Source organism: Rhipicephalus microplus, chromosome 2 (assembly GCF_043290135.1).
Source record: "Rhipicephalus microplus isolate Deutch F79 chromosome 2, USDA_Rmic, whole genome shotgun sequence".
Lineage (NCBI taxonomy): Eukaryota > Metazoa > Arthropoda > Arachnida > Ixodida > Ixodidae > Rhipicephalus > Rhipicephalus microplus.
This window is the reverse complement of record NC_134701.1, coordinates 143,045,939-143,062,094: the sequence shown is the minus strand read 5'-3', so window position 1 is coordinate 143,062,094 and position 16,156 is coordinate 143,045,939. Positions and strand designations below refer to the sequence as shown.

Genomic DNA, 16,156 nt, shown 5'->3' with positions numbered 1-16,156 from the left:
TGTTATATGACGGTATACGAAGCATGCGAAGAGAAGGTGCCCATGTTGTAATTTTTTTCTTAAGCGACACGTTTTGAAAGGACGCTAAGAATACGTACAAATGTAGTACGAACAGACGCATGTCAAACAGTCGCATGTTTACTGTTGCGTCACGAGGCCAACAGTAACATGGATATTTGTAACACCAGAAGTGGTTAGCTGACATGCAGCGCTTATGCCAGCGAGGATGGGGGCTCTAAAACACTGGTTGATAAATGAGCTTCGCAAGCGCTTTACTACAATTGTCGTTAACCCGACGTGGCGGCCGTGTCGTAGGAGTACGTATGTGATGTTCATACAATTCTGTAGTCAGCACTGCAACCACAACAAACAGGCAGGCAGGCAGACAGACAGATTTCAATAGTGCTTCGCATTTCTTAGTGGGATTTACACAATTTATACGGCCCGCACCCGTTTGTGATACCTATTTTTTTGTTAAAAAAATGAAATAGAACATGTTAGTGCCATTATGCAGGCACCGGCTACTTATTTTCTCTTAGTACACAAGATGTGGCGTGAGATAAACAATAAGGGCCCGAAATACGAGACTGCAAAACGTACGATGTGAAAGTACACCATGGCCAAACGTCACAAATCAGTTCCTATACAACTAATGGGCTCATATGTTTCACACACATGGCAGTTCATAATCGCCTCTCCATTACATATGTACACAGTTTCCGCACACAAGGTCAGTTCCCACTGAGACTAATAATTTCACATATGAAACACGCTATCAAAATATTCCAAACTTATTTTCGCATGAAAGTGATATCGCATACGGTAGATCAATATTTGCTATTTTCTGGTAGGCTGCACAGTGAAAAATCTTCATTAGGATAATCATAGGTTTCTGCGATTTACTCGCAAGAAAGAATTTGCTAAACCTCTTCGCTGTTTTAAAAGAAAAGAGGGGTCCTACAACAAAAGTGCTTAACTCAAAGCAGACAAGTGAAGATGGATTCGCATAACATAGGCCCCAGGGTGAACTTCGATGCTCTGCAATTTTGTCGTGCTAAATTATGGACGGTTCACTGCTCTGCCATAGTTCTGTACGAAGTATTCAAAATCGTTAACTTCTTTCTCTATACACATAAAAGATGGTTCAAATGGGAACACTAGTCTCTTTTATTTCTTTGTCAGTGATTCCTATTGACGAAAACCTGACCGTCGTCCCAGTAGTCGTACGCGACGCTCTTTCATACACTTCAAGCAGTGTGTGTATCTTGGCTTTTTTGTGTTTGAGTACAACTTTTTGCTGGATGCATTGTTTAATATTTAAGCAGCTTATGTTGGGGCGAAGAGTAAAGATTGTGATTTTTGGGGTTTAACGTCCCAAAACCACCATGAGATTATGGGAGACGCCATAGTGGAGGGCTCCGGAAATTGCGACCACCTGGGGTTCTTTAGCGTGCACCCAAATCTGAGCACACGGGCCTACAACACTTCGGCCTCCATCGAAAATGCAGCCTCTGCAGCCGGGATTCGATCCCACGACCTACGGGTCAGCAGCTGAGTACCTTAGCCACTAGACCACCGCGGCGGGGCGGGAAATAAAGAAACAAAGAAACACTTCATATTAATAGAGCAGGAAGTGACAAGTACTCCTTCCTAAAGCTTTTGTTTCTTTGTAACAGTAAATTTATCTATACTGTTTCATATTTTCTATATGTTCAAGTGCTGTAACATTTCTCATCATCAAGCCAGATCAACTAGTCCAAGCTTTTTCATTTGCAAACCTTCGTTTTTTGTTAAGACTAACATTAAAGCTTCTACTCCCTTCTTTGAGTTCTTGCTTCACTAAAGTTACATATATTCTTGAGTGACATGAAGTGCACCGTGGACGTCATAATTATGTAAGCGTCCTTATTTTCCACCTGTAGAAATATAGAAAATATTGCATGATCAATGTAACAATACAGCACAGTGTGGCCCACTCGCTTGCAACTCGAAAGGAAAATGCGTCAGCTCACCACTAAAGAACATGAAATCAAAAGGGCGTAACGCTTTTACTTAGTACATTTTTTCGTTGGTTTCTTTTTCACTGCGCATGCTTTTCGACAATGCGCAAGAAGAAAAATGAAAACATGCGTTCCTCATATCGTAAAATAACGTATCTGACAAATAATGCACTGGACTTTACAAGCGTTCACGTGTGGTGTTGTTCAGTAACAATTATCAGCTTGAGCATTTTCAAATGTTGTAGGGGTGAAGCTCTCTGGGGTATGGGTCTGTCCTTCCTCAGTTATTGTCGCAAGTAACTACAAACAGCACATACCCGCTCTAGAGTGGGAGTGTGCCACAGGACATGCGAGATGCCACATGACGGTACTTGGAGAGTTCACTAGATGGACGCAAGGACAGGCAGACAGCCAGACTAGAAGACGGATGGATATATGGACAAATGTACGGACAAATTGACGCACGAACGGACGGACAGACAGGCAGACGGACGCATGGATGGACACATGGATGGTTGCGCGGACGGACGGAAGCAAGTACGAACGGACGGACGGAAGCATGGATGCGCTGACGGACGCTTCGCTTCACTTATAATCACTCACTCTGTGAATATGCTGTGGTTTTTTTTTAACGCTAATATGCCAGCATAGCTGCGGTATCAATGGACAACGTTCTTATTTGGTCAGCCGCTCATCGTCACTGCAAGTGTAAACTCGGCGTATCAAGGTAACACAATTTTGTCTGGCACAAACTTCTTTCATGAAATCACTTATTATACTCCTAGTACTTTTTGTTTTCCACGTCCCACTGTACTGTTCAGCGACAATGTGTACTTATATCATGAAATCCCTACATCAAATTCAACTTTCCACTGTAGTTCTCCTTTTAAGTTTTTGTTGTTGTTTTTTTGTCATATTGAAGATCCAACAAATTTTTAGACAATGAATACGTTTGTCGAGAATGCGAGAATACTTCTGTAGTATTTCACATTCTCGAAGCGTTGAGCCAATCAAGTTTATTTTAAGTCAACTCAACTCTGTAGAACACGCTTGAAAAATGAAGCACTGCAATTCTTTCACTAAAGCACAAAAGCACAATGTAGCACAATGCACAATGAGGTGACGCCAATGGCGATGTTGTGTCTTTAAAAATCACCAAGTTGAACGCTCAAGCTGCAGAGCACCATAAAACTGAACTATAATTATTGTTCTGTAGATGCTCAAGTACCACAAGCCGCCGTCGACATTCTGCTTAAGTTTGTGACTGCGTGTATGAGAGCTTCGTGGAGCCTGGAAAAAATTGCAAGAATTCTGTCAAACTCGGAGCATTCTAGCAAGCAAGTATAATAACATCTAAAATTTTACGCCCGTACGTTGTAGTGGAGGACACTGTCATTAAAATTATTTCTTGTGAGGTAGATCAAGAATAGAGTCCCAGTTCCCATCATATTATTGTAGCAGGCAACACCAATTAGAAAAGAAGAACGAACAGGGCAAAGACAAGGAAATTTTCGAGGGGGGATAATGTTAAAAAAAAAAGACTCCCTCCCAAACCGAGCCGAAAATAGAAAGGTGCTTCTTTTTTTTTACAATGTTATATTTTACACCACTGTTAAGTGCGCTGACATCCCGCAATACACGAGCTTCTCGTGCCTCCATAAATGCGGCTGCCGCAGCGGGGATCGAGCCCATGACCTCTGCAACAGCATCAGAGCACCATAACCATTGCTCAAACACGGTGGACTCGCACTTACGTTTTCTTTTTGTTAGCAGCACGCTGCCCATTATATTATATTTACGAGGTACCCCAGCAACCTCCAGCCAGAGTTGGAGATGTGCCGATGCACTCTATAACATTGGGACAAAGTGCATATTGCTGACTAATGCGTGGTGCACGTCAAAAATTTCTTTATGTTCTGCTCAATATGCCATAGACGAAATTATTCAACTAACTTTCGAAACAAGCAAGCTCAGCAAAACGTTATATTGAGAGCTGTGTATTAGCCTTTACAGCCTCTGATTTCACAGTGTGTAGCTTACCTTGTAATGAATACGGTATTAGTTCTGCTACCCATTATAAATTCCAATTAAATATAACAAAACAATATCAAATAAAACACGTGATTTCCCCGTTTGCGCTTCAATGCGGGCCGCGACTTCTGTGCTTCCCTACGTTCCGCGTGCAAACGACGACAAAATTTGGCTGAGTGAGCAGTTGCTTAATTAATAGTTAATAGGGCTGCGACGACATGCGATGTCACACGCGTTGCTTGCGGCAGCATAACCGATAATTGCTGAGTCGGCTCACCGCTGTCATGAACCAGCCGGGTATGAAGCTTACCATTAATATATAGAATGTTGCAGATAATGGTTCGCCTCGCTGGTGCAGTGGTTATACTGCTAGGCCGTTTAACCGGAAATGGACGGTTTGATTTTGTTTGCTACTGTAATATGTCGATGGAGGCTAAGTGCGAGAAATCCGTGCGCTTATACTTTTGGATGCACGTTAAAAAACGCTGCATTGTCAAAATTTCCGGAGCCCTTTCCTATGGCATGCCTCATAACAGCATTGTGTTTTTAGCACTTGAAACATTAGATAATAAACTAACAACATCTGTATTGACGGCGCAAAGTGGCATCAAGAGTATGTTGAAAAACTTAGTAAAAAGCTACAGACACCACCTAGGCCGTTTTGATAAACCGATCTACTTGTTACTCAAAGCAATTTCCTGCGCAGTGCCGTTGCTACAGAATCTGACCCAATGAATTTGAACGTGAAAAATATTGTGGCTTGCTAAATGCAATGGTCAACAACCTGAATGTGGTCCTAGTGTGTGTCATAGAGGGCGCCTGCCTTTGCTTAAAAATTGGCTAAAGTTAGCTGAGGCACCCGGCTTGTACTGAATGCGATACACTAAATATGCTTCGTATAGCAAGTCGTCCTAAGCAGTCATTTTCTGAAAAAAAAAAGGACGCGTTCAGAACCATTACATCACTAATCAGTGGGCACTAACAGGCCAATTATCTATATCGATACACATATAAGTGGCATAACTTGCTGGTTTGCATACTTTTACCGTACAGCGTGATAAATGCAAGGCCATCCGTGTTTTGCGGGAATCGCTCAGCGCCTAATCTTAGGCGGACTATGAAATAGTGCCACCTATTTAGAAGTGCAGTAAATTGGATGGATGGATGGATGAATTGATATGACTGTATATCCTTCAGATCGGGCGGCGCCTAACGCCACCTAGCCGTAATACTTAGTGAACCCAAAACTAGATTCATCTTTTTTTTTTTTGAATAGTGAACTTGAGGACTGGTACTTTGCAATTTCATCGATGTAGTTTGAATCAAAATTTTAAAATTTTCATGCACTTCAAGCGCCCTCACAGTAGAATCACGCGTAGCAAAGTCGAAGATAAGACTAGACGACCACACTTGAGCTTAGTCGGGGTGAATGGGAAAGAAGGAAAAGCGTGCAAAATACGACTATCAACTGAAAGGGCGCACTTAGATGAAAAGAAGAATGACAAAGAAGAAATTTGCGTGCCGCCTCATGTGTGATACCACCACCTATATATAAAACACACGTGCAAGTATACGCCCGAGATATGCTAACTGTTCAGCCATTTCGTTGGTTCCTTGTGCAAGGTAAATGAAGACTGGCTCAAGCATGCGTTCTCGCTGTTATCGACGTGCCGGGAATCCACCATTACACGCCTTGCTTCATACTTTCGCCTGTAGTGCAGGACATAATGCATGACTTCGCTCAAAAACACGGACAAGGAAGACATGTACAAGAGACGGGTTCATTTCTATGCATCTCTTCTATACCCAGGAGGAGAGAATTTTCGTACACGTCTTTCTTCTTGGTTCATGCTTTTTTCTTATTTAGCGAAGCCATGCGCTATGCTCTAAGTATACACCTAATAGCCTAAACAAAAGCGTTACTGTACACCAAAACGTATCATGAAATTTATTAATATTTATTTTTCGCCCCAACTACCCAACTCATTTAAATAATAAAGGAAGCCAGCAAAACCACGGTACACGAGAAAAATGCGGGCACAAACACCAATTTCTCATGTGCCGTGCTTTTGTTCGCTCCATTGTAGTACGATGAATCAAATAGATCAGATTTCAACTCTTCTGGGAAGTATTGGTTGCAGTGTGGGGGACATTCGACCATTTGTTTTTCGGTTTATAGCATACGGCAAAAGAAGCTTGTGTCTGTAAGCAATCTGTGCTGTAGCATTTCTACATAGTTGCACCAGTCGCAATAATGGCATCTCATGAAGTTCTCACAGCTCGCCTTGTTGGTATAGTGGTTACGTTTTACGGTGCTGACCGCACAGTCGCGGGGACGATCATGGGCGCTTCGGTCGAGTCGCGATGGAGGCGAAGTCATAGAGGCCCGTGTAGCGTGCAAAGTTGAAACACGTTAAGGAAAACCACACGACCGAAAATCTCGGAGACCTCAACGGCATACGACACAATCATGTCATGGTCTTGAAACGTAAGGCTCCACAAATCATCATTACGATGCAACCTCACTATGGCATGGACAGGACGTACCTGTAGCACTTGTCTGCAATGACCACCGGCTAAACACGCCAGTTCAAAACAGATAGCGATCACAAATAAAACACGCGCACGAATGTGGAAGTTGCCACGTCCTTGCCTCCAGCGAACTGCAGCGCGGCAGCGACGCTGGAGGTCATGCGCATCGACCTATCTGACCCCGAACAGAAACGGTTCGCCGTGCATTCTCGCACGCGGTGAAGGATCACGACAGCGGCTGACCAATCCCACCCTCTGCTATCGAGGGTGCGATGCCTAACGCCATAGAAAGGAAATAACATCGCTCGCTTCCCGAATGCCACTGGTGGCATTTGCTGTAAAGAAACACTGGCACGCCTGCGTACGGAAACAACGATCGCCCTGGGCTTGTCCATGACCCACGCGCCGATCAATCTTTTTTAAGCGCCGGGTGGGAGGAACGCTGACGGGTGCGAGCTATGGCGAAAGATTTCGTGCACTTCTTTATGTGATACGTTGCTCCGATGGCTCACTGGCCCACTGGATGCTGCTGCTCGTTCGCGGTCAAGTGCGGTCGTGATGTCGCGATGCTTGGGCGCACGCCGCGCACACTCACACGCGTCTCTGGGGAGGGGCACGTGGTGGGGGTGCAATTGCGAGCACGTATCGGCAATTTCGTCGTCGTCGTCCGTACAGATCTCGGCCACGATTGGCGCTTGTATCTGATCTTGGGCCTTGGTTCGTGAGACGTCACACGTTCAAGTGACCCGACCCCTCGTTTTCGTTCATGCTCGCACCCGCTCTCAACCAGTGTTGACCAGTAATGATTTGTCTAATTGTGTGACAGGGCGATTATTGTCCGCGTTATATTAGAATTAGAGATGCAACACAGTATTCCACTTTTACTCAAATTCTAGGTGAAGTATACTGCTATCTCCGAAAAGATAGATAAATAAAGTATTGTTACTTCGTTACAACTACCCCTTCACGCCTGAGATAAGTAAGAAGGCTAATAAAACTTTGCGAGTTGTAGTGACTGCTTTCCTGGTGAGCATGCGTTTGCTTCCCTGCGCGTGGTCAGTAGCATATCTTTCTTTTTGAGTTGTTCTTCCACTGATTTTGTTTTGTTTAACCAAAAATCAAACTGTGCGCCTCGCAAGACCTCCTTTTCTTTCATTTACTCACAGAGAGGGCCTCGTCCTGGCAGATTTAAATGCGTCAAGTAGCTTGCGAGGATTTATTGGTGAGCAGCTACTTAGTGCAGAGATCCCGAGCTCCGTGGCACTTTCTGGCAGAGCACTCGACAGTCGCTGCCTTGCCTACAAGCGGTGCTGGCTAACACACCCACGGAGAGCGTGCACATAACCATGTAGCAGTGGACGTGGAATCGCGTTCCTTCGTATAGCTACACTGGTATAGAGCATCAGATGCGCCTATTCCAAGGTCATGTGTTCGAATGGCACTGATGGAAAAGGGGTGCATTTTAAATACTTTTAATTACCATCATAAGCAACATATGCTGCAGTGAAAGACGAGAAAAAATTGTCAGACAGGTCATCATTCATTTACCAAATGTTTTACTTTAGTTCTTGTATTATCGCACGGAGACACTTCAGTTAAAATATTTTGCTGTGTCATACACACCGGCTTAGAAAGGCCAATTTTTATTAATGGGAGTGGCACGTCCTGGAAGCTTATTGATTACTGATCGACAAACGCGACCTTGAGTCGACTGACTCTCACCCGTATGTCTTAAACAAGGGTCGCTCGTCTCAATGTAATGTTCGTAATTGTCCTTCCGTGATTGTGATATCTTACGAGGAGACATTGCTTAAGAATAAGATTGGGGGAGCCCATGTTGCCAGAGCGATAAAACATAATTAATACTGAATTAAAAAATGCGCTGTGAAAAGAGAAAGCGAGTGAGTTTCATAAATATTGCCTACTAGAGACCCTTGCAGCACGTGATTGAGTCAGCGTTTTAAATGCGAAGCATTTCTTAGTGAACTTCTGCAACTTTAAGCGTCTCTATCTATCTATCTATCTATCTATCTATCTATCTATCTATCTATCTATCTATCTAGCCGCTTACGTTCGGGTGCTCTCGTGGTCACCCCCTTAACTTGGCGTGAACCAAAATTAGCCTGGCAAAGTAAGATGGTTTGACGAATTAGACCAGCTGGTCAAGACATGAATAATGTCCAAATCCTTTCGCGTACGTCATCAAACACTTCCCGCCAGACATTGCCACAAACCCACGGGCGGATATGTGCCGCTGGTATGTGAGAATGTGCCGCAGGTGATGGACTCTTAGTACCTACACAGGAATGACGAGAACACACATCGGTGATTTTAACGCGTGCAAGTTGAGCATTACCCGACATAAGAGGCGTCAACCAAACGAAGGCATAGAATAAATGTCATTGATATAAACACCTGACATAGTGTGCAATGACCCACCGAAGGATGCAAATAACAAATTTCAAGGTCCCAGCAGGAATCAAAGCAAAGCATTCAGCGTGGCAGTCAAGCATTCTACCACAGAGCAACGCCACGTCTCGGAACTACTTTTCGAATAGACGCTAAGATTCGTGAAACGTCAATAGTGGTTGCAGTGCTGCCTACCCATCTTTATAAACAATACATACGTACTCCTTTGATACAGCCGTTACGTCGGGTTAACGCCAATTGTGGTTGAGTGTCAAGCACTGAAGTTGATTTATATAGCAGTGTCCAGAGTCAGCATATTCGCGAGAATCAGCGCTTCATATCACCTTCTGGTGTTGGTAATACGCATGTTCTAGTTGACATCGTTGCGCAATTGCAAACAACTGGTTATATGAACATCTACAACTCTTCAACAAACGTTTGTGCATGCAACATTTCTACATATATTTACCATTATTTCACGACATGTCGCTCAATCAAAAAATTGCAACAGGGTTTCACCTTTCCTCCGCATTCTTCGCTTAACGTTGATTCCCAGGTACGTGGGATCTGCCGAATTTTTTCTTTAAACTTACCTCACATATCATTTCTGCGTGGGCTTACCTTAACACTTGCGCATGGACATTCGAGCAGCTCTCAATCTGCTTCTCTATACGAAAGTATATTTCAAGAATGAAACGTGACGCCATTTTCAATTTTTTGTACGGCGGCTACCAAGCATGCATAACACTAAAATCTGATCGACCATGTTGCTACCAACCCGCATGCTTGATAGAAAGGTCTCATTTTCACTTCACACTCTCAAACCGTTTCAATTTATCACACTTTCGAAACAAAGTAGCATTTTCAAACTGGCATAATAAAGTGTAACTTGGTAGGTGCAAGAAAAAAAAACACACTTCAATATCCCAACACTCATATACATTTGGGCATGAATATAATTGGCTTACGAAAACAAGCAATCCGACGTTGCACACTCAAAATAATATTTGGTTCCCGTCTGAAGCGAATATTCTCCATCGTATCAAACGGCTTCATTGCGGCAAAGTTTTGAGGAGGCCTTAGCAGAGCGCAAAGAAAAGTAATATCGCTTGGAAGCAAGTCAGTCGCGTACGTGATTGGAAACTTGACCGCCACCCAAGGCCAGTTTTACGCTGCAGCTTCCGGGGTGTGTACCGGAATCTTCAGCCCGCTTAGTGGCACACAATTCCAGGACACTGGACCACTGAGGGTAGCACCGAGCGTGAAACATGATTCAACTAAAACACAATTATACTAGAGCACGGAAGTATGGAAGACCACAAAAAAGAGGTTACTAACCTTGCAGGCCTTGCTGACGAGTTTGTGGACGAAGTTGTCCGGATACACCTCGTGGGTGCTGAACGTGGCCAGATCGATCCTCGACCGACGCCGGATCTCCTCCCATCGTTCGGCGCCGTAAACCGAGGTCACGTACTGACTGAGATTCTCGAAGATAAGTCCGTACATGGCTCCGCCTTCGTTATCCCGCACTTCCTACGGTGGGACGTTTTCAGGGAACCGTACGTGCGCGGAAAGGACTTGGCTTCCCTAATATAAAGACCACGTCTTGTCGACAGTCACTTTGTTGCCTTTCATCTTCTGCTCCATTGGAGAGTGCGAGTCCGTGCAGTGATTATAAATGAGCCTCGTAGATGCTACATATAGGCGATACTGTCTCTTTATTTTAAATCCTGCTGCCAATAAAATAGGAAAATATTATATGTTCTTATCAGTTCACTTCATGGTGAACCCATCAGTAGTGTAGTCTCCTGCAGAGAACTTGCTCCTCTTCAAACTATTGTTAATACCTCTGCAAAGTCATGTTGTGATAGGTTAATCGAATGGTACCGGTGGTACATCCGCTTTGGACAAGAAACGAGTCCATAACTTCCTGATAACTGTATAAACGCGATATTATCATTCTCTTCAATTAGTGCCAACTCTTAGCATGTGCAAAGAGTGACAGCATGCTCGTCTGAAGTCCATCCGCGCCCGGACACTTGGCCTTAGTGCAAAGATGTTTAGCTATTTGGGGAAGGTATCTGTCGTATCCTTCGTGCTCTTGTTCTTTCACGGTCACAGTTGAAGGTCATGTTCTCGTATATGGTAGCCCTGCAATAGGAAAACACTGTATTAATAGACATTCTAATGAGCTTTTTCCTTTTCATTTCCGTGTAAAAGTAAGCGCTTTGGAGGGCAACTGAACTTTTGAATTGTGTATGGCTGCATATACCACCCGAGACAAAGCTTACAACTTGTTTCAGCAATTGCTTGAATAACGAATCAGTGTCAGTCATCCTCGCTATTTTAGGTGTGCTCCCGAAAATTAATGCGCGACTGGATACAATTTTATTTCTCGATGACACGTTGTTGGGTTTCACCACACCGCTGTATTTGACACTTAATCAAACATAACGTATTCCGAAGGAAAGCATCTGCGACCACCCTGATACAAATGCATTTGCGCAATATTTGCAGACGCCTTCGCTCACACACAAAAATCATAACTATACAAGGCGAAGCGCGTGAAAATATTTCAGAGCACGTTGCAGAGGATAACAGTCGAAAATATATGCCCTGTGAGCCACGTTTACAATTTCGTACCAAGTGAACTTCTAGAGATAAATAAACGATTTTAACAAATCAGCATCATATGTCAGAGCTGGGACCTTGCTAGTTATATGCAAGATAGCGCCATATTTCTTGGTAAGGGTGAAATAAATTACACTTTCTTTAACCGTTTTTGAATGAGTCCTATACACTAATCATAAAACAACTCTGCTACAAATATGATTTCTCCAACATGAATTTATTCCTTTTTAAAGATTGTCTCAACCGCTAAACTTCTGCACAATATACGTGAAGTTAAGTTGGCCCATGTAGTTGAATATAGCGTAATCTATACAAAACGACCTTTTTTCTCTTTGAATTCATTCAAAGCCCTACTTTCCGTGTGGTGCCATTAAAAAAAACATGACTGACTCAATGCTGCTTTGTTCCAAACAGTTCACTAAAAGAGACATAAATAAAAGAAAGAGAAAGATAGGATAACCTACAACTGGTTTGCTACCCCATACAGGGTTGGGGAAATGAGGATAGGAAAGAGCATAGAGATAGAGATATATAAAATAAATTATAAAAAACAATTTAAATGCACACACATACAGGGCGTTCCGATCGCAGTCGTTTAGACAGGCTGGTTGAACGCAAGAAGCGCTGGAGCGCCTTCACAGCCTTCCTCTGTGACATAAAGTCCTGTCGGTAGCGCACTACTCTTCCTTCCGAAAGAGTCTGGTTGTCCCGTTCGTCTAGCGCATTGCAGAGTGACTGTCTCTGCGAGTAGTTTTGTGGGCATTCACACAGAATGTGCCAAGTTGTTTCGTCACTGCCGCAATGGTTGCATGCAGTGGTGTCGGTCATTCCTATGCAGAACGCGCAGGCATTGGTAAGTGCGACACCCAACCATAATCGGCCCACCATAAAAGCGTCTCGTCGGCGAAGTTCTGCAAGAGTTCGAAGACTGAGAGTTTGGTCTAAGGTGCATGATCGGACATGGGTGAAATGTGACTTGTTAGATTGCGACGTGGTGTGCTTGCGAGGAGGCATGCGCAGTTTCCGTTCAGCGTCAGTTCTCGAGAGAGGAATCAATATTTGATCGCTTTCAGTATAAGCAGAACTGGCAGCTCGATCGGCCCGTTTATTGCCAATTATTCCACAATGATTTGGAAGCCATTTAAAGGCTATTTCATGTTCTTTATCCATAAAATTGTGAGTCCTTTCTGCAATCTTGAATACAAGTGGTTCATACGGGCTGCGGCGTAAAGGGGATAGAAGAGATTGCAGTGCCTGCTTTGAGTCACTGAGAATTGTTCATCTTGAGGCTGTTGATCGCTGATGAATTTCAATGCGGCACGAAGAGCTGTGAGCTCCACTCCCGTTGATTTCGTAAGGTGGGAGGTCTTGAATTTGCTTGTTGTGTCTTCCATTGGCATAACAAATGATGCCGTTGAACTGTTTTGTAAAACAGAGCCGTCGTTGTATACGTGTATACAACCTTGATACGACTCGTATAACAAGAACACAGCAAGCTGCGTAAGCGCAGGTGACGACATATCTGCTTTTTTCTGGATGCCAGGTATAGTTAGCCTGATTTTAGCCTGAGTCAGGCACCAATGAGGTGTCGAAGGCCTGGCGGCGGGTGTTAAGCATGTTGGCAAAGAGTCGCAATACGTGGTTACCGTTTGGCAATAGGACGAACGTGGTCTGTAGCTGGTAAAAAGCCTAGGTGGTCGCAGGTGGTCCGAGCAATATGCCCTATACGTTTCATGAGTGTCTCAACGTCAGTATGTGTCGTGATGAGGTGGTCACCAGCGATTGCTATAGTAGCCATTGTAGACGCACTACGAGGCAAGTCGAGGTAAATCTGGAGTGCCTGGGACTAAACAATCTATAACGCCCGCAGGCTTGTTTTGCTTGCATTGGTCAATGCCGCTAATCTGTACCACTGGGAACCGAGAAAGTACCCTGTACAGCTGTAGCGTTGCCCTGGTTGCATTCCCAAGTCTTCCCTGCAAACAACTTCAGTAGATTACAGATGTCTAATAACCGTTTTTCATGCACGAAACGTGATCGCCCCATAATAGATTCCTGTCAATTATGACGCCCAAAACCTTGTGTGACTGAACATATGGTACAGTTTGATCATTGATGTTTATGGCGTACCTATTCATAAGCTTGCGTTGAATAGCTATGAGGGCGCATTTCTCTGAAGAACTTTCCAAGCCTCGATTTCGGAGGTAACGAAATGTTTCAGTGGCAGCGTTTTGAATTCTCGCTCACAACTGCAGGCGTGTTACAGCCGATTCCCAAACACAGATATCATCTTTGTACATTGATAGCCTGACTGTGCTTGGCAGAAGCTCAGTGAGAGCAATTAGCGTAAGATTCAACAGCACAGCGCTGAGTACGCCACACTACGAAATAAACATGGTGGCTGTAATGTGGAGAGGTTTGACCGCCTGTAGTGCTCACAAAGAAAGATCGCATTGAGAAATAACTACGTATCTAGTGATACATCCGACCATCTACTCCTACATCTTAAAAAGTGGTGGGAACTGGTTCATGCCTAACGCTGTCTACGCCTCTTTGACGTCTAGGAACCAATATGCGCAGAGATGCTTACGGCCTTTCTCTTGTTGAACGTAAGTGACGTGGTCGACTAAGGTGTCGATCGATCATTGGCCACGCCAAAATCCCGCCATGGCAACTGGGTAGATGTTGTTGAACTCCAAGTAGCACTCCAGGCGTGCCAAGATCATCCTCTCCAAAACTTTGCCTACACAACTGGTCAATGCAATCGGGCGATAGGATGAGAGCTCCAACGGTTACTTGTCTGGATTCAGAAAAAGAACTAGGCGACTTGTATTCCAGCTAGTCGGGAGTATCCCATCTTGCCAGTATTTTTCGTACAACTCCAGGAACAGGATTATCGTACGTTCACCCAGATGACACAGGGCCCTAAAGGAAATTCTATCAGGCCCTGGTGCCGACGTGCGTCCACACAAAGCTAGTGCTGCTCTGAGTTCAACGATGGAAAAATGCATATCTATGCCGGAATCTAGTGTTTGTGGACAGTTGGTCGAGGGCAATAGCCCATTGGGCACTGTGAGTGCCCTGATAACCTGACCTTGAATTCTTCTACCACGTCTGTTCAGAAAATGCGAGAGCCCTGAATGGTGACCACTGAGTGGATTTTGTGCGGAGACCTCGTACCATCTTCTACAATTGTGATAAAGGTTTTCGTCGATCAAGCGACTCACAAAAAGCAGTCCAACGTTTTGACTCGAGTGTATCTGTCCAGAGCTGAATCGTCTGTATACGTCGAGCGATCCTTAAGTTTTCCCTTGCCTCCATGCGTCGGTATCTTCGTTCAGCACGCCGCCGGATTGCTCGAAGTAGTTCTAACTTGATTTCAAATTCCGTTACTTTGGGAGAGCATGTGAGAGTACGCGTAGTGTCGTGTATTGTGCTTTTGATAATCTCCTCTATGTCAGAAGATCTGTTTGCTTGATTTTGCTCTTCCGTGCGAGACTCAAATTTCAACCAGCCCACTTTTTGAACGCTATCGCACATCTTAGCACGGCGCAATCCTTGAATATTTACGTAAGTGGGAATGTGTTCATTTTTATGTGTTTCTGTGTCTGGAAGCCACTCAACATGCCTGACTCAGCCTCGGGTCAAGTCCAGGTCAAGCCAGCTGCTATACTTTTAACCACGCAGAAACGTTGGACTACCGTCATTTAGCAAGAAGAGTTCGTTGTCGGAGGCGAAGGACACCAACTTTCTTCCTTTAGAATTGGTCTTCCAACTTCCCCAGATTGTGTGATGAGCGTTGAAGTCGCTGATCATAATGCATGAGTGAGCAGTTCCTGACAGGATACCACGTAGTCTTATATGGTCTAAACGGCATGACGGAGAGGGGTAGGCACCTACAACCATAACGGTAAGTCATTTCTTCACTGTTATACATATATACTGATTGTCGTCGTGACGTGACACTGGATAATGAATGTAGGTGAGGTCACGGCGAATAAAATTCCAACTTTGCTATTGTTCACAGTTGTAGACGACAGGAATGACTCATAACAAGAAAGTCGATTTCGTTCGGTGAATTTGGCTCGCAGATCACAATGATGGAAAACTCACTGGTTTTATGAACCAGCGGAAATCGGCAATGTGTGATCTCAGTCCCCGTGCATTTTACTGAAGGATCACTGCCTTTCGGACCTCGTCCCTGAAAGACTGGTGAGCCATTATTTACTCAAGCGCTGCGAGTACTGGACCTAAAGCGTCCTGTAATTGCAATGACGTTGTGTGCATGTTGGTTAACAACAAGCGAATGGCGTTCAATAGGGCTAGAAGAGCTATCACTTGCTGATATATGTTCTGCAAATCCTGCATCGCAGCAGCGTTCTCTCAAAAAAATATGGCTTCTGCTACGTTCTTCTGCACGTTGTGCACGCGTAAGTGGCAGCCATTCTTCTGTGGAGACTGATCTGCCGTTTTGCTCTTTGTCAACGTCTGCGTTTGCCATGCTGGAAACTGCAGCTGGCGATTTTTTCTGGTGCATCGACATTACTGCCTGA

At 44.3% G+C, this 16,156-nt stretch overlaps 1 protein-coding gene across 1 annotated transcript in view; it reads right to left on the bottom strand.

The window, feature by feature from the left end:
• The window catches only part of LOC119170684 (soluble guanylate cyclase 88E), a 433,074-nt gene that overhangs the window by 99,476 nt on the left and 317,442 nt on the right, over positions 1 to 16,156 (bottom strand). The window contains exon 2 of the mRNA XM_037421913.2: positions 10,311 to 11,123. Within this exon, the coding sequence (XP_037277810.2) occupies positions 10,311 to 10,478 (168 nt within the window). The 5' untranslated portion in view covers positions 10,479 to 11,123. The remainder of the gene's footprint in view (positions 1 to 10,310; positions 11,124 to 16,156) is intronic.